The sequence below is a fragment of the Coregonus clupeaformis genome, chromosome 8 (genome assembly GCF_020615455.1).
Source record: "Coregonus clupeaformis isolate EN_2021a chromosome 8, ASM2061545v1, whole genome shotgun sequence".
Classification (NCBI taxonomy): domain Eukaryota; kingdom Metazoa; phylum Chordata; class Actinopteri; order Salmoniformes; family Salmonidae; genus Coregonus; species Coregonus clupeaformis.
The window spans coordinates 46,489,481-46,513,234 of NC_059199.1; the positions used below are offsets into that span (position 1 = coordinate 46,489,481).

At 44.1% G+C, this 23,754-nt stretch overlaps 1 protein-coding gene across 1 annotated transcript in view; it reads right to left on the reverse strand.

Annotated features, from left to right (window-relative positions):
- The window catches only part of LOC121571845 (CUB and sushi domain-containing protein 3-like), a 558,910-nt gene that overhangs the window by 28,129 nt on the left and 507,027 nt on the right, over nucleotides 1-23,754 (reverse strand). Inside the window, exons 59-62 of the mRNA XM_041883584.2 lie at nucleotides 19,125-19,304; nucleotides 16,594-16,767; nucleotides 9,417-9,590; nucleotides 4,393-4,466 (exon numbers count right to left, since the gene is read on the reverse strand). Of these exons, the coding sequence (XP_041739518.2) occupies nucleotides 4,393-4,466; nucleotides 9,417-9,590; nucleotides 16,594-16,767; nucleotides 19,125-19,304 (602 nt within the window). The remainder of the gene's footprint in view (nucleotides 1-4,392; nucleotides 4,467-9,416; nucleotides 9,591-16,593; nucleotides 16,768-19,124; nucleotides 19,305-23,754) is intronic.

The window sequence follows — 23,754 nt, forward strand, 5'->3', positions numbered from 1 at the left end:
AGAAGGCGTTGTGCTGGGCTGCTGTCCATGTTTTCGGTGGGTGTGTTCCTCCACTGTAAGATCGCTTTCCATGGGTCGTTGCTGTCGCGCAAGGCCCTGCTTAACAGGTTTTTTGCAATCTTGACAGCTGATTCTGCCTTGCCATTTGCTTTTGGGTGTCTTGGAGAGGAGGTCACGTGGTCAAACTCCCATTCTGAGGCGAAACGCTTGAACTGTGCAGTGAATTGTGGGCCATTGTCCGTGATTACCTTGTCAGGCTGACCTTGCCTTGCAAACTGCGCCTTGCAGCGCTTTATGACTGTCTCTGCGGACAAGTCAGGGAGCAGTTCAATTTCCCAAAAGTCAGAGTAATGATCAACGAGGAGAAGATAGTCCTTTTGTCTGTGGCTGAATAAGTCCATGCTGATGATTTGCCAGGCCCTTGTGGGCAGTTCGTGTGACATCATGGTTTCCTTTTGCTGTTCATGAGCGTACTCGTTGCATGTGGTACAGTTGCTGACAAAGTCTTTAATTTCTGCTTGCATGTTTGGCCAGTATAATGTTTCACGAGCCTGACGGTAGCATGCGTCACCTCCGACGTGACTGGAGTGTATGCGGGTAAGCATCTCTGGACGTAGTGATTTGGGAATAATGACCTTCTGACCTCTGAACAAGACGCCATTTTGCACACTGATCTCATCTCGAAAGGTCCAGTATTCTCTCACTGTGAAAGGTGTCTCCTCTTTCAGATATGGCCAACCTGCTAGAGCCATGGACTTCAGTGACTGTAGGTGTTCGTCCTTGTCAGTATGTTGCCTGATCTGGGCTAGGCGGTGATCTGTCACGTTTAAGTAGTCTGCCTGATTGATCTGTTGAACATCTTGTTGTTCCTGCTGTAGCGAGCAGATGGCCTGCCGCTGATAGGCAGTGCCTCTACCTGTACATTGTGCTGTTGCCCTGCTCAGTGTGTCGCTGATGTACATCTCAGGTCCTGGCTTGTAAATGACCTTCAGGCTGTAGTTTTGCAGAGTCAGGAGCATACTTTGAAGCCTCTTGGGCGCGTTGAGGAGAGGTTTACTGAATATGGCAATGAGTGGTTTGTGGTCAGTTTCAGCGGTGACCAGCTCTCGACCATATAAGTAGTGATGGAATCGCTGGCAGGAGAAGACGATGCTGAGGCACTCTTTCTCAATTTGTGCATAGTTTTGTTCGGTGGGGGTGAGCGCTCTCGAGGCAAACGCAACGGGCTGGCCTTCCTGCATAAGGCAGCATCCAAGTCCCCTTTGGCTAGAGTCGCTCTGGATTGTGACAGGCTTCGTGACGTCGTAGTAGCGCAACACTGGCATGGATGAAGCCAGAGATTTCATCTCCTGCACTGCGGCCTCGTGCTTGGGTAGCCAGTGCCATGGTGTGTCTTTGTCCAGCAACCGGCGCAGAGGCTCACAGACTGCTGATAGGTGTGGCATGAACTTTGCAAGATAGTTTGCAAAGCCGATGAGACGCTGTACTCCTTTTGCATCAGACGGGTTTGGCATGTCGAGGATCGCTTGGACCTTGTCTGGGTCCGGCTTCAGGCCTTTTGCCGAGAGAATGTGGCCATGGAAGTGGGACGTCTTTCACCTTGAACTGCAGCTTCTTCAGGCCAAGACGAAGCTTAACTGATCGGCAGCGCTCCATCAGTGCCAGGAGCTTCACATCGTGGTCGCGTTCTGCTTCTTCGTCTGTTTCACCACAGCCTACGATCAGGATATCATCGGCGATGGGTTCAATGCCCTTGAGCCCAGCCAGTAACTCGTGCTGCTTGCGTTGGTATACCTCAGGCGCCACTGAGACACCAAACGGGAGCTTGAGCCAGCGTTTCCGACCCCAGGGGGTCCAGAAGGTAGTCATGAAGCTGCTTTCTTCGTCCAGCTTGCATTGAAGGAATGCATCTCGGGCATCCACCAAGGTGAAAATCCTGGCCTTGGGAAGCTTATAGAGGACATCCTCTAGTGTCGGCATGATGTAGTGGGATCGTTTCAGTGCTTGGTTCAGATGCTTTGGGTCGATGCAGACCCTCAGCTTCTCTGGTTTTTTCACTATGACCATATTGCTGATCCAGTCAGTTGGTTCAGTCACAGATGTCATGTGGCCATCGGCCTCGTACTTGTCCAGCTGGGCCTTCACAGCCACTTTCATTGCAATGGGCACATTGCGAGGAGCACACTGGACTGGAGTAATGCTCTCATCCACTTCAAAGTGTACCTCCCCAGGCACTGATTCAACGGGCATGTTGAATACATCGTCATATCTGCTGAGTAGTTGTTCTTTGGACAGGGGTCCATGCTGGACATGATCCACAATGTGCAGGTCATTTGGTACAGTGAACTGCATCAGTCCCAGGCGTTCGCATGTAGAGCCTGAGAGGAGAGGATTTTGACTGGTTTTCACAATCTCGAACTCCAGCTTGTGTTTGCGTCCCCGAATAACACATTCGGTCTCAAAGGTGCCCATAGAGCTCATTAGTTCTCCTGAGTACAGCTTTAGTCTAGTATCGCTGGGAAATAGATGTGTCAGGTGCCAGATTGATTTTGTCTTTGTAGCTCATTACGTTGCATGTAGCGCCCGAATCCAGTTGACATTGTTGTTGCTTGTTGTGTAATCGTAGTGTCACAAACCATTTCTTCCCTCTTGAGTGTACAGCCCCAATGGATTCATGCATGTAAATGTCACTTTCACTGTTCAGCTCTGAACATTGAGTAACATCATCAACACAGTGAATCTTGCCCTCACTCACCCCTTCTTTTGCTTTTGAGACACACTTTTGCAAAGTGATTATTAGTTCCACAAGCTCTGCATGGTTTTCCATAGGCCGGGCAGTGCTCTTTGCCACGTGTGTGTGTATTCCCACAGTATTTACATGCTACGGGGCTCTCTGTGTTCACCGTTCGTGGTGAATTACTCTGCCTCGATTGGTTTTGTCTGAATGTCTGCCTAGCAACAGCGTGAACAGTATCAACGTCGGAGCGTGGGGTTTCGCTTCCATTGCTCTCATTCTCATGTCAGTGACTTCAGCAGTGCGGCACATTTCGATGGCAGTTACTAATGTTAAGCCTCTCTCTCTCAGTAGACGCCGGCGCGTATTCTCATTTGCAATTCCCAGTACTATTTTGTCACGAATCAGTTCATCTTTCAATCCCCCGTATTCACAAGTGGCGGATTTCTCTCTCAAACGGGTTACAAAGTTGTGTACTGACTCACCCCTCTTCCTGTTTGCAGCTTCCGAAAACGAACCGCTCGTAAATTACGTTTCTGGCGGGTTTGAAGTAATTCCCCAATGCATCCAATATAGCCTTTGCATCACACTGTTGTCGTGCCGTGAGGGTGAGATTGTGCCGGTAGATATGCCTGCATTCGCTGCCCATTAAACTCCTCAGAGTTGCCGCTTGTACCTCGTTGGGTTTCTCATGTAGACCGGTCGCCAGCGCATAGTCCTCGAATTCATCCCTGAAGTTGTCCCAATTAGTATTCCAGTCCCCTGTGAGAACCATGTGATTTGGTGGCGGAATGTTCGCTGCCATAGCAATGGAATAGGAGATTTCTTTGTCTTCAGTCATGGAGGTAGGTAGTGATGCTAGCTAGCCAGCTAACACGAATTGATCAGTGTTGTGAGTAGGAAACGGCTTGTGTTCGCATATGGAACGTAACTGCGCCTATACTGTACTTAGCTACAAAAATAACAAACGTGTGTTTTCCGAGCCACTTCTGATACCATGTTTCTGTATGATATGTTGGATTAAGGAATAAAGACAGACACCAATGTTCAGTTCAATAGCCTTGTTAAGCCTTGTACAAATCCCTACGCGTGGAGTCTGGGGAACAGTCCAACTAGTCGATTACCTATCAACTAGACTCCGTAACACACAGCTGAGTATGTATGTATGTATGCATATGGTGGGTGTTCTGCAGTGTCGTCTAAGAATGTTGCTCTACATTGATGTCTAGAAAATTTGGCTATAAGAAATTCGGACTTGTGTAAGCCCCACAGCTATACTCAAGTATGTAGGCATACTGCAGTGACGTCTAAAATACTTTGAATTAATCAGCAACTTGGAGAGTGCTGTCCGTTTCACCACCATAGATAGTAGGCTACTTGGCTGTTTACTCTGTCTGCTGCGCTGCCACGTTGTGTTTGACACTTTTTTTCTCAATGTTTTTCCGGTACGTCAGAGCCCCCGGATAACCCCCTTTCTCGGGCTCACTATGTGTTCCTGGACCTCCCGATTTACAAATTAAGCACTGACAGCACATAACACATTCATAGACAGTACATTACCGAAATATCTTCAGTATGCAATCTGACTGTTATAAGGCCATGAGTTTGAATCAGGTTCATTCTCTCAGGTAAGACCCCCGTATGCGTTCATAAAATACCTTGAAGCCATAGGTTCTGTTCAGAGAACCATAGCGAGGTGTCCCTGGGTTCTCACAGGTAGTACGGGTCGGTTCTGAGAGAAAAAGAGAAAGGAGAACGTTTGTATAACATTATCTTAGAGACCTTTAACTATGGCAGACTTGAGACATACAGTCTGCGTCCCAAATGACACCCTATTCCCTTTATAATGCACTAACTTTGACCAGGGCTCATAGGACTCTGGTCAAAAGTAATGCACTATAGAGGGAATAGGGTGTCATTTGGGACACACATACAGTAACACAGCCACAGGAACAGCTATTGTTCCCATAATGATTCAACATAGCTTACTGCAGTCATACCCAGCCTAAAACAGAGTTGTGTGTCATTGTGTGATTGCGTGTGTGTGCACGTCTGTGTGAGTGCTTATGAAGGTGGTTGAGAAATTAAGTTCTATCTGTCTTGAGTGTGTTTCTGTAAGTGCATCAGCAGCAGTGGTAGTGTAACATAACAACCAATTTAATATACTAGGCAGAAGACCCAGTAGGGGGCAGTGTTACTTCAGCGTTGCAGCAGCATCGGGCCCAGCTGTGTGGCTCTGTGGAGGGAAGCAGCATCATTAGGATGTAGAGGACATCCTCGGCCTGACGCATAGACCTGGATTCAATGCAGCCTCAGAAAATGACAGCAGCACACGCCACCACCACTACTGCCTGCCTAGCTAACCCACACAGCAACGTGCCATAGCTAACACTATCGTTTCTGCCTCCTCTCTTCTGTATGAAAACGTAATCATACAGAAAGTCAGTCTGGGAAATGATTGTGCGAACGTAACATAATTAAGTGAAAACAATAGTTTGCACCTATCAAACGAGGCCTGTCTGCACAGAACCTGTTTTGGTTCAATTACATAAATACCGCCTCCCCCTCTCCCCTCCCTCCCTCTCTCCCTTCCCACACTCAGACACACACACTCAGACTCAGTCACACATACAAATAACCCCCTCCCCTCCCTCTCCGCTCCACACACTCACAGCAGGAACATCTCATCCCAAGCAATTCTCATCATCCTGAGAGGTCCGTCTTGGAATATATGACATTTCATGAATACTACATATTTATGAAGACAGTATTTGTCCTATAATGTCTGTGCCTCGGTACATTTGTGTTCCATGTTGTGATGTGATAACATTATATGCGACTACTTTGTCAATGTCTTATCATTTACAGTCAAGATGATCTTAAGGTAACTGTATGTCATAAGAATGCCTTTTCAATATGGTAACAGTTAAAGGGGCAATCTGCATTTTGAAACAATAACAAAATGGATTGCCCCTTTAACCATATTTTGATGTGATAAGGACTACATAGCACTGTCATACCAGATGACATAAACAGTCATGACAGCTGATGAACAGCATACGACAACAGAATTGACATAGCCATGTCACAAACAATGTTTAGATCAGCTAGTTAGTTGTTTAAAACTAGTCAAAATATTTCCCTCTATATTTCAGCATATAGACACATCTGTAGGCCAATCAGTCTGATAATTGAAGCTAATTGATTTCAAAGGTCAAATAGGGGGTGCTTATATTTGTCTTGTTTAAACTGTACAGTGTGGTGTTTTTTGCATATCCCACTCCCCCTGAGACACCCTCGGAGAGTGGGGTCATGGCCAGGGATCAGCCATCATTGACGGCGACCTGGGAGCAATTAGGGTTACGTGCCTTGCTCAAGGGCAGATTGACAGATTTTTTTACCTAGTCGGCTCGGGGATTGGAACTAGCAACCTTCGGTTACTGGCCCAACGGTCTAACCGCTAGACTACCTATCGCCCCATATCAATGATTTATCAGTGTTTACATTTGAGTGTACCATTTCCCAGTTCCTGTGTGGGGCCACATCAATCAATCACACCTATATTATGTGTTCAATGACACACAGGTGAATTAGAGAAGAAATTCAATGTCTTCCAGCGCCCATAAATTACAGCCCCCATAATGAGCTATACTGTATTTAAACTCAGGCTACTCTCAATGTTAATTTGTGTAGTACAATACACGGTTACCCAGTACTAAACAGATAACAATTGACTTGTTGCTAATGGTTTTATAATTCAGTGACAAAAGGGGCCTATGACTTGAATATTCATTAGTGAAATAAAGACAATTATCAGTTAGTCATATTGATGTGTGGAGAGTGTCTCCTTTAGGGACCTGGATGAGGTGCTTAATCAGATAAGGATTCAGGAGAAGACTCACAGACACTAGATAGATAATTACAGATATGAAGACAGCAGGTAAGTTAAAGATGCCAGGAAAGGGAGGGCATCAAACATACACTATATGATATGAGTGACAACTAGGGTTGCAACATTCTAGTAACTTTCTAAAAATTCCCAAGTTTTGGAATAGGATGGAATAAGCAGGAAATCCGGGAATACTCCAATTAGCATTTCTAGAAAAACCTGGGAATTGTGGTAAAGTTACCGGAATTTTGCAACCCTAGTGACAACAAAGCCCACGGGCTAGTCTTAAGCCTAGTACTGGTCTAAAAAGCAATTTCAATGGAAGATTTCAACTGAACATACAGATTAAGCCTAGCCCTGGGCTAAAAAGCAATTTCAAAGTAAAATTTCAACTGAACATACAGATTAAGCCTAGTCCTGGGCTAAAAACCAATTTCAAAGGAAGATTTCAACTGAACATACAGATTAAGCTTAGCCCTGGGCTAAAAGCAATTTCAATGGAATATTTCAACTGAACATACAGATTAAGCCTAGTCCTAGACTTAAAAGGTGTCTGGGAGACTGGCCCTAAATATATCCAGATTGTGTGGTTGGTTCTATAAAAGGCATGTGGATCAATACCCACCATCACACTGTGAGTCATCACAGGGAGTAAGCTGAGTTACTCACTTCAAAGGGATCTGAGATATTTTGAGAAGGGGGTGTGACGTTAAGGGGGAGTGAATGCCTCATTATCTCTCCAACCCCCATTGTCACACCTCTGAGAAGCAGAGGTTACATCCTGTAGGTCTGATATCTGATTGGAGGTTAACTTTACAGTAATACTATTGGTCAACAACTCAGTTTTTGAATCCAAACAATTCAGATGCTTATTTAAGCAATAATACATGAGAGGCCATGTGTTATTCCATTTTTTTTAAGTATTGGGAAAAATTCACTTATATGTGTATTAAAGTAGTAAAAAGTTAAGTATTTGGTCCCATATTCATAGCACACAATGACTACATCAAGCTTGTGATTCTACACATTTGTTGGATGCATTTGCTGTTTGTTTTGGTTGTGTTTCAGATGATTTTGTACCCAATAGAAATGAATGGTAAATAATGTATGGTGTCATTTTGGAGTCACTTTCTCACTCATCATTATTCAAGATCATTATTCACAAGCTTGATGTAGTCATTGCGCGCTATGCATATGGGACCAAATACTTAACTTTTTACTACTTTAATACGCATATAAGTGAATTTTTCCAAATACTTTTGGTCCCCTAAAATGGGGGACTATGTAGAAAAAGTGCTGTAATTTCTAAACGGTTTATCCAATATGGATGAAAATACCCTCAAATTAAAGCTGACAGTCTGCACTTTCACCTCGTAGTCATTGTATCATTTCAAATCCGAAGTGCTGGAGTAAAGAACCAAAACAACCAAAAATGTGTCACTGTCCCAATACTTTTGGAGCTCACTGTACATGCAGAAATACGGATATTAAAACAAACAATTCTGAAAATCACCCTGCAATAGAGCATGCTGGGAAATATGATATATGGCTCTATGTAGAACCCTTCTTGCCTTCCAAAGAACCCTTCTTGCCTTCCAAAGAATCATCAAAGAACCCTTTCTTCCAAAAACAGTTATAAAAAAATTATAGGTAGAACCCTTTTCCTTTCAAAGAACCCTTGTTTTCCAGAAAGGGTTCTTCAGATCAAAAATGGTTCTCTGTAGAACCCTATCCCTCCACATAGAACCCTTTTGGGAAAAAGATTTATACGAATATATGCTACAGCTAGCACTGAAACTAGACAATGGTATCAGCCAGCTCTGAAGGCTAGGGCCAGTAGAATGTCAGTAGTGTGTGCCCCTGATTACATTTACGTCATTTAGCAGACGCTCTTATCCAGAGCTGAGTGCATACATTATTTATTTATTTCAGACTGGCCCCCCATGGGAATCAAACCCACAACCCTGGTGTTGCAAACACCATGCTCTACCAACTGAGCTACATCCCTGCCGGCCATTCCCTCCCCTACCCTGGACGACGCTGGGCCAATTGTGTGCCGCCCCATGGGTCTCCCGGTCGCAGCCGGCTACGACAGAGCCTGGATTCGAACCAGGATCTCTAGTGGCACAGCTAGCACTGCGATGCAGAGACCACTGCGCCACTCGGGTGGCGATGTAACTGAATCCCCCTACAGCCATTCTTACACATTTCATATCTGGGCAGGCTCCATTCTTCTCCTCTGTCAACACACTCTCTTCCCTCGGAGGGCACTAAAAGGAATGACCCTGCCTTTTCTGGAATAAACTTATCAATAAGAGATGTGTGTGGAGGTTAGGGCTGTGTCCCAGATGGCACCCATTATAGTGCACTACTTTGACAAGGGCCCATAGGGCTCTGGTCAAAAGTAGTGCACTATATGGGGAATAATGTGCCATTTGGGACGTAGCCTTGGTATACCTCGGGTGGCCCAGTGTCAGAGGGAGGACATTGATTCCTGTTGTTTGACGTAGTTAAATACTTTACAAGCTGTGCTTTAAGGCACGCAAAGAACGCTAGAAATAGGAAACAGAGATGATGTACTCTCAAGAGGGACAGAAAGGTTATGAGTGTGTATATACACTGAGCATACAAAACATATTGTGTAAAACAAAAAAAGAAATGGAGTAATGAAGCTTTGGGACCAAGTATCACACAAAGGACAGTTGTACACCCAGTTATATATGCTGTGTGACCCTCACGCTTTGTGGGACACGGGCACACACACACAGACACACACACACAGTAGATGCTTACCTATACAGCGAGGCTGGAATCCGCTCCAGGAGCCATCGGACTGGCACATGCGTGTAGTGGAGCCCACCGGGATATAGGGGGCGCTACAGCTGAACGACACCTCTGACTGGTAGATGAAGCTGCGTCCCTCTCTGGAGCCATAGGAAGGCACACCAGGGTCCCCACAGAACTTGGCTACAACAACAGATCAACAATAGCAGATCAAAATAAACGTTCAAAAAACACACAGGAGCAATGTTACCGGGTTTCCCCCCAGTGCGGTTTTGATTGAACTTTAGCAAGAAGAGAGCGGAAATCAGACCAGATCAAATTAGAAACATCAAAATACCCACACAAGAGTAAAGTCACCGGGTTTTGCCCCTGTGCGGGTTTTATTTAACTCCTCCTGCCACAGTATCTCTTTGTATCTGCGATCCTGGGAGGCACCATGGGAGAAGAAGATGGAGTCTTACAGACCAGACAGACATGAATGACACCAACCCTCAAAGGGCTCAAAGCGGTCATTGAGTGCTGACCATCTGTGGCTGTCCAGCAAACACTTGGTCTGTCCAGGAAGAATCAATAATAGATGTTGACGTCATGCTTGGCTGATACATTATAAATGTGCCAAGCAAGACTCCCTCTTTTACTGTCTGGGAACTAGGAGGACTACAAACTTGACTTTTTCCTGATGAATAATAGATACACTGTCAAGATATAAAAAAGAGAGAAAGAGGAAGAGAGAGAGAGCAGAGAGAGTAGACAGAGATGTAGAGAGAGAAGAAGAAATAGAAGAAGAGGAAGAAGAAGAGGATAATAAAAATAAGTGTGCTGCCTGCAAGTTTACAAAGTCACAGGCAGCCATACTTTATTTAATTCCCATAGCCGCTGCTGCACATTGCTCCAGTGTTCTGAAGGGCGGGGATGGGGTATTAGAACTACCTTGATGATTTACTGACCTTTTAACATGCTCTCCCCTCCACCCCTCCAGCTCTCATACCCTCTACACCCTCCTCCCCTCCACCTCTCCAGCCCTCCTACCCTCTACACCTCCTCCCCTCCACCCCTCCACCCCTCCAGCCCTCCTACCCTCTACACCCTCCTCCCCTCCCACCCTCCAGCCCTCCTACCCTCTACACCCTCCTCCCCTCCACCCCTCCACCCCTCCAGCCCTCCTACCCTCTACAACCTCCTCCCCTCCAGCCCTCCAGCCCTCCTACCCTCTACACCCTCCTCCCCTCCTCCCCTCCAGCCCTCCTACCCTCTACACCCTCCTCCCCGTCCCCCTCCAGCCCTCCAGCCCTCCTACCCTCTACACCCTCCTCCTCCAGCCCTCCAGCCCTCCAGCCCTCCTACCCTCTACACCCTCCTCCCCCTTCACCCCTCCAGCCCTCCTACCCTCTACACCCTCCTCCCCTCCAGCCCTCCTACCCTCTACACCCTCCTCCCCTTCCCCCCTCCAGCCCTCCAGCCCTCCTACCCTCTACACCCTCCTCCCCTTCACCCCCTCCACCCCTCCAGCCCTCCTCCCCTCCACCCCTCCTCCCCTTCACCCCCTCCACCCCTCCACCCACTCTCGTTTGAAGCCCTGTCTGATGACCCACTGGGGAAGGCAGATAAGAACTAATTAATTATGTGTAGATTAATAATGATTATCCCCGCCGTTCTTCACTCTGTCATACGGAGACTGACAGACAGGATGGCAGATGCTGAGAGACAAGTAGGTAAACTAAACATGGAGGCGGGTGGGTGAATTATGATTCCCTGGGTGTCTTTCTGTATAGAAGATTCTCCAGGTGTAGAATTTATGGTTGGGTCCTCTGATGTTCAAATGTGCTTTCTAAGGTCTCTGAGTTATGAACTTATAGGTGAATTATGATTCCCTGGCTTGCTGTATGCTAGAGACAGAATCCTCAATAGGTGTAGGAAAGATGGTTGGATCCTCTGATGTTCAAATATGCCTTCTAATGTTTCTGAGTCGTAAAAAGGCAGTGGAGAGAAAAAAAAACAGTGCCATCTGAGTTAATTCCACTGTATTATTTATAATTACTTCTAACAACGGGACTGAAGCCTTGTCTCAGCAAGACAGAAACTTTTTTAAACAAAGGCTTTTCACAAATCCGCTATTGTAAACGCAGCAGACATTGTAACTTTGGAGCCGAGTTCCAAGGAGATGGCATTGGTTTGAGAAAATCTGCCAAAAATATATAACCTTAGTCTTAGACCACCTAATGTAGAGTGACTTGTTCTCCCTTTAGTTCTGTGAATGTGTGTGTGCATGTGTATGTGATTGTATAAGTGTGGTTGTGTGTGTGTGTTTGTGTGTCCGTGTGTGTCCGTGTGAGTGCGCGTTAGTGTGTGTGTGTGTTTGGACGTTTTGGATTGTGTATTAGGGTGATTGCAGGTGTGTGTGTGTGTGTGTGTGTGTGTGTGTGTGTGTGTGTGTGTGTTTGGACGTTTCAGATTGTGTATTAGGGTGATTGTTGTGTGTGTGTGTATGTTGGACATTTTGGATTGTGTATTAGGGTGATTGCTGTGTGTGTGTGTGTGTGTGTGTGTTTGGATGTTTTGGATTGTGTATTAGGGTGATTGCTGTGTGTGTGTGTGTGTGTGTGTGTTTGGATGTTTTGGATTGTGTATTAGGGTTATTGCTGTGTGTGTGTGTTTGTCTTGCTCATACTTTTTGGGATGATTCAGCAGCTGTCCACCTGTCTGTCATTGGGCACAGCTGCTCATCATGGTGGAAGCCTTTCACCTCCTGCCTCCCATCACCTGCCCTTTAATGGAAGGCCTCTGCTTGTCTTTTCAATTCAATTTACCATCTTATCTGCAGTACATCACTGTTCCCCTTCATTTTGGGTCAAATTAAAGCGATGGAGACTCGAGGGGCATTAATGCCCAAACGATCGCGGGTGACTGATGTCCCTACAACAGGGGGAAGATCGTCAGACCAGACCAAGGGCCTTATGAATGGCCGCTTCCTCCTCTAACTCAGCTGTCAATCAACCAACCAATGACACCAAGAACCTTGAGATTTTTTTTTGTTCCTCCACAGTGGAGAGCAAGGTGACAGTGTAGCATTCATTCTGAAGCCATTTGTTTCAACTGCAGTGTCGGATACCAAGATCACCTGCTTGAACTGAAAAACAGAACTATAACCCACAAAAGACACATAACCTTTTTCAGTAGCACTTTAGTATGCAGTGCTGACATAACAGGGTAATAGGGAAATAACAAAAAACAACAGGGAACATGGTTAAAACTTTGAAATAACACCGTAACAACTGGGAAATAACACGGTAACAACAGGGAAATAACACAGTAACAAGAAGGAAATAACACTTTAACAACAGGGAAATAACACGGTAACAGGGAAATATCAAGAAACAAGAGGGAAATAACACAGTAACAACCAGGAAATAACACGGTAACAGGGAAATAACAGGAAACAGGGAAATAAAACTAACAATAAGGAAATAACATGGCAACAACTGAGAAATAACACGGTAACAACAGGAAAATAACAAGAGGGAAATAACACAGTAACAAGAGAGAAATAACACAGTAACAACCAGGAAATAACACGGTAACAGGGAAATAACACGGTAACAATAAGGAAATAATATGGTAACAGGGAAATAACACAGTAATAACAGGGAAATTACAGGAAATTACAGGGAAATAACACAGTAACAACAGGGAAATAACACGGTAACGACAGGGAATTAACACGGTAACGACAGGGAATCAACACAGTAATAGGGAAATAACAGGAAACAACAGGGAAATAACACTGTAACAATAAGGAAATAACATGGTAACGACAGCGAAATAACACAGTAATGACAGGGAAATAACACGGTAATAAGATATAAATAACAAGAAACAACAGGGAAATAACACAGTAACAGGGAAATATCAAGAAACAAGAGGGAAATAACACGGTAACAGGGAAATAACAGGAAACAACAGGGAAATAAAACTAACAATAAGGAAATAACATGGTAACATGGAAATAACACAGTACCAACAGGGAAATAACACAGTAATAACAGGGAAATTACAGGAAATTACAGGGAAATAACACAGTAACAACAGGGAAAGAACACGTAACGACAGGGAATTAACATGGTAATGACAGGGCATTAACATGGTAACAACAGCGATATAACACGGTAATGACAGGGAAATAACAGGAAATGACAATGTAACAACACGGTAATAAACTGTTCATAATTTGTATGTATCTGCTTAGAAAAGGTGAAATAACGACAAGGAAATAACACAGTAATAACAGGGAAATTACAGGAAATTACAGGGAAATAACATAGTAACGACAGGGAATTCACACGGTAACGACAGGGAATTAACATGGTAATGACAGGGAAAGAACACGTAACAAAAGGTAAATAACAGGAAACAACAGGGAAATAAAACTGTAACAACAGGAAAATAACAAGAAACAAGAGGGAAATAACACAGTAACAAGAGAGAAATAACACAGTAACAACCGGGAAATAACACGGTAATAGGGAAATAACAGGAAACAACAGGGAAATAACACTGTAACAATAAGGAAATAACATGGTAACAGGGAAATAACACGGCACCAACAGGGAAATAACAGTAATAACAGGGAAATAACAGGAAACAACAGGGAAATAACACGGTAACGACAGGGAATTAACACGTAATGACGGAATCAACACGGTAATGACAGGGAATTAACACGGTAATGACAGGGAATTAACATGGTAACAACAGCGAAATAACACGGTAATGACAGGGAAATAACAGGAAATAACAGGAAATGACAATTTAACAACACGGTAATAAACTGTTCATAGTTTATGTATCTGCTTAGAAAAGGTGCAATAACGACAAGGAAATAACACGGTAACAAGAGGGAAATAACATGGTAACGACAGGGAATACACACGGTAACAACAGGGAATTAACATGGTAACGACAGGGAAAGAACACGGTAACAAAAGGGAAATAACATAGCAACAACAGGGAAATAACACAGTAACAACAGGGAAATAACATGGTAACAACAGGAAAATAAGAAACAAGAGGGAAATAACACAGTAACAAGAGAGAAATAACACAGTAACAACCCGGAAATAACACGGTAACAGGGAAATAACAGGAAACAACAGGGAAATAACACTGTAACAATAAGGAAATAACATGGTAACAGGGAAATAACACGGCACCAACAGGGAAATAACAGGAAATTACAGGGAAATAACACAGTAACAACAGGGAAATAACACGGTAACGACAGGGAATTAACACGGTAATGACGGAATCAACACAGTAACGACAGGGAATTAACACGGTAATGACAGGGAATTAACATGGTAACAACAGCGAAATAACACGGTAATGACAGGGAAATAACAGGAAATTACAATGTAACAACACTGTAATAAACTGTTCATAGTTTGTATGTATCTGCTGAGAAAAGGTGAAATAACGACAAGGAAATAACACGGTAACGACAGGGAAATAACATGGTAACAACAGGGAATTAACACGGTAACAAAAGGGAAATAACAGGAAACAACATGGAAAGAACACGGTAACAAAAGGGAAATAACAGGAAACAACAGGGAAAGAATATGTAACAACAGGAAAATAACATGGTAACAACATGGAAATAACAAGAAACAAGAGGGAAGTAACACAGAAACAACAGGGAAATAACACGGTAACAACAGGGAAATAACAGGAAACGACAGGGAAATAACACGGTATCAACAGGGAAATAACGTGGTACGACAGAGAAATAACACGGTAACAACAGGGAATTAACACGGTAGCGACAGCGAAATAACAGGAAACGACAAGGTAACAACACAGTAATAAAAGGGAAATAACAGGAAACAACAGGGAAAGAACAAGGTAACAAAAGGGAAATAACAGGAGACAACAGGGAAATAACAAGGTAACAAAAGGGAAATAACAGGAGACAACAGGGAAATAACGCGTTAACAAGAAGGAAATAACGCGTTAACAGGAAAATAACACAGCAACAACAGGGAAATAACAAGAAACGACAGGGAATTAACACGGTAACGACAGGGAATTAACACGTAACGACAGGGAATTAACACGTAACGACAGGGAATTAACACGTAACGATAGGGAATTAACACGTAACGACAGGGAATTAACACGGTAACGACAGGGAATTAACACGTAACGATAGGGAATTAACACGTAACGATAGGGAATTAACACGTAACGATAGGGAATTAACACGTAACGACAGGGAATTAACACGGTAACGACAGGGAATTAACACGGTAACGACAGCGAATTAACAGGAAACGACAGGGAATTAACAGGAAACGACTGGGAATTAACAGGAAACGACAGGCAATTAGCAGGAAACGACAAGATAACAACACGGTAATAAACTGTTCATAGTTTGTATGTATCTGCTGAGAAAAGGTGGCATAGCCTTGAATACTTACTACATAGTTTGTGCTTATTACCCGCTATTTATAGTTCTTAATAATGTAATGAATAATTATTTCTACATAACAACCAGTAAAAGTCTTCATACTATATCGTTTTGGCACATTTTACATCGTTATTTAGCAGCTATATACTAACTATGAATGGGTTATTACCACGTTTGTACCCTGTTGTTACCGTGTTATTTCCCTGTTGTTTGCTGTTATTTCCCTGTTTTTACCCTGTTATTTCAGCACTGTAATCTAAAGTGCTACCCTTTTTTCTAACCTTTTCTAATAAAGTTTAGGCAATTGGTTTTAAAATCAAATCACCACCAAAAGTCACTGACTATCTATGGAGTCATAAAACTATAGATACCGTGGACATATTTTTCAAACTGGAACAAGGAAACAAGTACATGAAGAATGCGACAAAATGTCAATTTCACAGGTACACTGAGTGTTAGTACTACTGCAGAGAGTGTGAAGTTGCATCGATATGCGAGAGAGTGGAAAACAACACGAGAGGGAGAGAGAGAGAGCGAGAGAGAGAGCGAGAGAGAGAGCGAGAGAGAGAGCGAGAGAGAGCGAGAGAGAGAGCGAGAGAGAGCAAGAGAGAGAGAGCGAGAGAGAGAGAGCGAGAGAGCGAGAGCAAGAGAGAGCGAGAGAGGAGCACAAAACAACAGAAAACAAAAGAACAGGAGAGAAGAGGAGAGGTGCGTGCTACTCACGTAGGCACTGAGGCACCATTCCGTTCCAGGTGCCGTTGCCCACGCAGGTGAGGATGGCAGGGAAGGACAGCTCATACCCGGGGGAGCAGCTGTAGCTCACGCTAGTGCCCCACTCAAAGTCTGTACCCTCCAGGACCCCATTGGAGATGACAGAGGGTGCCGCGCAGGTCACCGCTATGGGGGAGAGGAGAGGGAGAGAGGGGTGAGAAAGAGGGAAGAGGGTGGGCGTAGTTGGAGAGAGGACAGGGGGAGAGAGGATGGAGGACAGAAAGGCACAGGGGAGAGGGAGTTTACTTTCTGAGTAATACTGTAGTTAATGCTGAATTACTCTCTTACTTAACCCTCGTTATCCCTGTAAGGAATATCATTAATCAATTAGGCATGAATCATACTTTACCATTCATGGCATAAAAGCAAACAGCGAACAAACAAGAAACCTTTGGAAAAGGGCCACAGCTGGGCTAACAACTAAAACAACACATATTCTCAACAACAACAACAAAAAAATTAGGCCTAAGGAATATTTGTGGCTTTGCCAAGCATAACCATGTACTATAGTTATATAGTCTCACCCTTAGTGGACATTTAATACCAGCTGTCTAACTGAAACAGAACTAATGTCTTTCTCTCAGAGCACTAGCCTCCGGGTGTCATGATGACTGCATCCCAAATAGCTACGTAGTGCACTATATAGAGAATAGTGTGCCATTTGGGGTGCAGCCAATGACTGTCTAAACAAACATGAAAGTGTTGTGGGGGGGGCGACGTCAGGGAGGCAGAGAGAGTCAAAGGGACTGTTTGTTTGTCTGAGAGCTGCCTGGGAGTCTCGTTGCGCCCCAGCCTACGCCACGCTCGAGTGGGTGAGAGGGCTAGGCTGGATGACTCATGTTGCACTCTGTAGAGTGAGTCTCTCTCTCTGGTCTGTTATTCACACTGAGTTCTGCCAAACACTCTCCTCCTCTCACTTAATTAGAGTAACAGCAGATAGGGCTTTCCAGAACACTGTGGGCAGAAATATATTTTCCAGCAGACTGTACGATAAACACACTCCTCTCACCGAATAGCAGTAAGATTTCCAAAATAGTGCACCATGGATACTCCTCTCACTGGATAACAGAAACAGCACTGTAGGTAGGCGTTTGGGCGGAAACATCACTGTAGGTAGGCGTTTGGCAGAAACATCACGAGGGGGATATGCAGAGTTCAGAGAGGGGTAATCCAGGAGAATTAGGATTCTATTTTGAAGGGGGGAAATCTCAGTGTTTGTAGATTAGCGACTATGCTTGGTGGGTGCTGGGCAGGGGTGTCAATTATTATTGACTATATAAACAAACACATTTGTCCAGCTCAATGGAGCTTTTTTATGATTGGCTACTCTTATTGTCATCTCTGTGCTCCGGTAATAAAGGTAATAAACATGTAAAAAATTCCCAAATGTTGTATTAATATTCTGAATTAGTATTGGACATGCTTGGTGGGCCGTCCATTGAGAGCAGACCAGCTTGCCTTGTACTAAGCTAATGAATAATGTGTTTATGCAGTGGTTTCACAGCTGCTGTGACAGCTCCTGCATTTCACAGGTATAGAACACAGATATTCTCACATACTTATACAGTACACGTAAAGACGCACACACACCACACACCGCACTCACACACACACACACACACACACACACACACACACACACACACACACACACACACACACACACACACACACACACACACACACACACACACACACACACACACACACACACACACACACACACACCCTTTTAACATCCATATTCATAGATCCAACTGTGCATCATAAGAATGTACTGCAACAAGATATCACTCTGCAGCTATTACATATGTATGCACAACACACACTCTCACAGAGCCAAGAGATTAAACTATAACCTGTACAAATGGATGGAGATATCTGTGTTGATTGTAATTTGTCAAAGATAATGGTAATACGAAGCAGCATTTTATGCAAGTTGAGAAAGCTTTTTATGAAGAAGAGAAACCTTTTCTGCCTGGCCTATAGTGTCAACAACAACAATAACAACAAGACAGGATATTACAATAACAAACCAAAGCACAATGCTATCCTGAATTTGAACAGGACATAATGACATCTGGGCTACTGTTGCTCAGGCAACCAGTGTTTGAATGGAACCAGCAGGTGTTTATGTTACTGTGAATAAGCTTTAACAATCTGTATTGAAACTCTGGTTTCAATAGAGAAAAGGGACAATGCCAACCTTGATTAGTTACTCCCTGAGACTGGGCATCATTGAACTATATTCTAAGGTGTAGATACATATATTCCAACACTCAAATTGAAGTAGTAAGAGAAACGAACCAAAGGCTCATAGGGTTCTGGCCAAAAGTAGTACCCTCTAAAGGGAAGTGGGTACAATTTCAGGCATAGCCTGAGTGTCATGGATGTCATGATGCCAGAATGTTATTAAGATATGTTCCACAGAGCATTATGGGTAATGAAGTACATCATGCTACACATGTGTTGCTAGGCCTCACCTTTGCAGGATGCCATGATGCCACTCCAGGTACCGTTGGAGGTGCAGGTGCGTACGGGCGAGCTATCGGCCTCCATGGTGTATCCCGGTGCACACAGGAAGGTGATGTTCTGACCAATAGCAAAGTCCTCTCCATACCTCATCCCATTGGCTGGAACCCCAGGGTCGCCACAATTGATCACTGTGATGGAAAGAAAGAAAGAAAGGAAGGAAGGAAGGAAGGAAGGAAGGAAGGAAGGAAGGAAGGAAGGAAGGAAGGAAGGAAGGAAGGAAGGAAGGAAGGAAGGAAGGAAGGAAGGAAGGAAGGAAGGAAGGAAGGAAGGAAGGAAGGAAGGAAGGGGACAAAAGAGTGACTCAGTGACACAGAGTACTTGGTTGCGGCAAACAAACACATAACAAAGACAACACATACCCAGTCCGACACTTTACTCTGTAACAAACCATTATGTTTTCTGGCTCTTTTGTGCTATAGATGGTGAAATCTATGACGGCTGTCGAAGTGCGATTTAGGCCCCATTGTGGGTCCGGTGTGAGATATGTATTGGGCTGTGAAAACAATTGGCGGGAAACTTAATCCACAAATCATCTTAAATGACCCATTTATGCAGCCAGCAACAGATATCTCCACTGAGGAGATACCACCTTGCCTCTTTTATTCACAATGATAGATCTCACTATCACGGGGGAAAATCAATAGCCGTAAGCAGGGGAAGCTGTGTTCTCATACGGGGGTCTCCTGAGTTTAACTTCCATAATCAATTCTGTCGATCTTTTACAACTATCACTCCCTTCTGTTCTATGGATGAACAAACAGGGGCGGTATATAGGGAGGAAAGCAGAGAGCAGAAAATAGAACAATGCATGTTTACAGAGTCTTTTACCTTTTACCTGGGAATTCAGATGAAAAGGTAAAAGAAACACATTAGTAGTTCTGTGATCCCCGTGGATGACAACAACAAACCCCAAAAGTACTTTACATATTTATTTTTCATTTTTGAAAAAAGTTTCCCCCTATTGATTTATGTATCAATTCCGGAATCACGTTTTCCATACATTTTGTGTCTTTTGTGGAAAAATGTGTGAATGATGCTTCAGAATCAATCATCGGAGCTAATATGACTCCACCCCCGGATTGCAACCATGCGTCACCCTTCTCAGCCTGCTCAATAAACACATGTAAAGACACATCAATCATTCCTAGTTTAACATGCCACAGGCAAGGAATGCGTCCCAAAATGACACCCTAGTCCCTATATAGCGCACTACTTTTGATCAAAGCCCTAAGACTATATATGAAATAGGGTGCCATTTTGGGACGCAAACCAAGGTCTCTATGAAAGAGAGCGATGTAAAGATAAAAACAGGCCCGGTAAAAAAAAAACGCTGTAGGCAAAGCATTCTGCTAGTTTAAGCATATATGGGCACTAAGAGGCATACGATCAAAGGCAATGAACCTGGCCTGGAGGAACCAGTATGGTCTATATGTCTAGTGGTGATATGGAGACAGACAGACAGGCAGTAGTTCATACAGTGAGGGAAAAAAGTTTTTGATCCCCTGCTGATTTTGTACATTTGCCCACTGACAAAGAAATGATCTGTCTATAAATCCAGAAAAACACATGTCAAAAATGTTATCAATTGATTTGCATTTTAATGAGGGAAATAAGTATTTGACCCCTCTGCAAAACATGACTTAGTACTTGGTGGCAAAACCCTTGTTGGCAGTCACAGAGGTCAGACGTTTTTTGTAGTTGGCCACCAGGATTGCACACATCTCAGGAGGCATTTTGTCCCACTCCTCTTTGCAGATCTTCTCCAAGTCATTAAGGTTTCGAGGCTGACGTTTGGCAACTCGAACCTTCAGCTCCCTCCACAGATTTCCTATGGGATTAAGGTCTGGAGACTGGCTAGGCCACTCCAGGACCTTAATGTGCTTCTTCTTGAGCCACTCCTTTGTTGCTTTGGCCGTGTGTTTTGGGTCATTGTCATGCTGGTTACCCATCCACGACCCATTTTCAATGCCCTGGCTGAGGGAAGGAGGTTCTCACCCAAGATTTGACGGTACATGGCCCTGTCCATTGTCCCTTTGATGCTGTGAAGTTAGCAGAAAAACACCCCCAAAGCACAATGTTTCCACCTCCATGTTTGACGGTGGGGATGGTGTTCTTGGGGTCATAGGCAGCATTCCTCCTCCTCCAAACACGGCGAGTTGAGTTGATGCCAAAGAGCTCCATTTTGGTCTCATCTGACCACAACACTTTCATCCAGTTCTCCTCTGAATCATTCAGATGTTCATTGGCAAACTTCAGATGGGCATGTATATGTGCTTTCTTGAGCAGGGGGACCTTGCGGGCGCTGCAGGATTTCAGTCCTTCACGGCATAGTGTGTTTCCAATTGTTTTCTTGGTGACTATGGTCCCAGCTGCCTTGAGATCATTGACAAGATCCTCCTGTGTTGTTCTGGGCTGATTCCTTACCGTTCTCATGATCATTGCAACTCCACGAGGTGAGATCTTGCATGGAGCCCCAGGCCGAGGGAGATTGACAGTTCTTTTGTGTTTCTTCCATTTGCGAATAATCGCAGCAACTGTTGTCACCTTCTCACCAAGCTGCTTGGCGATGGTCTTGTAGCCCATTCCAGCCTTGTGTAGATCTACAATCTTGTCCCTGACATCCTTGGAGAGCTCTTTGGTCTTTGCCATGGTGGAGAGTTTGGAATCTGATTGATTGATTGCTTGTGTGGACAGGTGTCTTTTATACAGGTAACAAGCTGTTATTAGGAGCACTCCCTTTAAGAGTGTGCTCCTAATCTCAGTTTGTTACCTGTATAAAAGACACCTGGGAGCCAGAAATCTTTCTGATTGAGAGGGGGTCAAATACTTATTTCCCTCATTAAAAAGCAAATCAATTTATAACATTTTTGACATGCGTTTTTCTGGATTTTTTTGTTGTTAATCTGTCTCTCATTGTTCAAATAAACCTACCATTAAAATTATAGACTGATAAATTCTTTGTCAGTGGGCAAACGTACAAAATCAGCAGGGGATCAAATACTATTTTCCCTCACTGTAGATCTGGTAATCCATTTCTGAATTAACTGAATCTGAAACACCAGGAGAGGTAGAGGAATTATCTACCTGAAGTTAGAAGAAGTATCTCTCTCTCTCTCTCTCTCTCTCTCTCTCTCTCTCTCTCTCTCTCTCTCTCTCTCTCTCTCTCTCTCTCTCTCTCTCTCTCTTGCTCTCACTTTCTCTCTCTCTCTCTCTCTCTCTCTCTCTCTCTCTCTCTCTCTCTCTCTCTCTCTCTCTCTCTCTCTCTCTCTCTCTTCTCTCTCTCGCTCTCTCTCTCGCTCTCTCTCTCTCTCTCTCTCTCTCTCTCTCTCTCTCTCTCTCTCTCTCTCTCTCTCTCTCTCTCTCTCTCTCTCTCTCCCCCCTGAGCCTGGATTTAAATCACATCGACTCCCTGGTGTTGTCTACTCGACGAGGAGGATCTGAAGAAGAGGGAAGAGCTGAGGAAGGTATGGTAATATACACCAGGTAACAGAAACACAGAGGGATTGATTTCCTTATCTTGCTGGAGCAGGGGCACAGGGCTCTTCTGACCTCTCCTCTCTCTCAACCCCCAAGTCACTGTGTGTGTGTGGGTGTCTGTGTGTGACCCCCTCCTCTCTCTGTCTCAATCCCTAACCCGCAGGCTACCTTAAAGAGCCTCCCCACTTCGATCCCTCTCTCAGACTCAGCCGCCTGGACAAGTCCAATTAAAACCAGCCCACCCTTCCTTGATGAGAGAAGCAGCATGTTGAAATGTCATGAGGAGAGGATGCAAGATTTTGGTTTCCAAATGACAACCTTTTCCCTATATAGTGTACTACCTTTGACTAGGGTCCATAGGGCTTTGGTGAAAAGTAGTGCACTACATAGGGAATAGGGTGCCATTTGGGATGCAACTCTGTCTTAAGCCTCAGTCCATTAATTTACCCTATCCCCTATCTATGATATGACCTGATCAAAATAGGTAATTGAAGAGAAAAATATACGAAAATTAAAGATCACAATCAAACATAGAAATACATCTGTGTACATTTAGCTAAGTCATATCTACTGTCTATATATATTGAAATCTCCCAAAAATGATTGTGCCGTTATCAGTAGGATTTTTCACACAGCCCTGTTAATAAGCACACCGGGTAAGTTTTAAGCTTTTTCAAAATGTGTGTACAAAAAAAGTCCAGTGCCCTTAGTCCTAGAATGTCTCAGGCCTTTCAGTCCATAATGAATAAGATGACATGGACTGGTGCAGGATCTGATCCCAGATCAGCACTCTTACTCTGACATGCTTTATGACACTAAAAAGGGGATAGGTTCCTGATCCCACATAATTGTGCAGTTGGGTGCAGTGAGGTGGGTTTATGAGGACTTACTGGTGCAGTTGGGTGCAGTGAGGTGGGTTTATGAGGACTTACTGGTGCAGTTGGGTGCAGAGAGGTGGGTTTATGAGGACTTACTGGTGCAGTTGGGTGCAGTGAGGTGGGTTTATGAGGACTTACTGGTGCAGTTGGGTGCAGAGAGGTGGGTTTATGAGGACTTACTGGTGCAGTTGGGTGCAGTGAGGTGGGTTTATGAGGACTTACT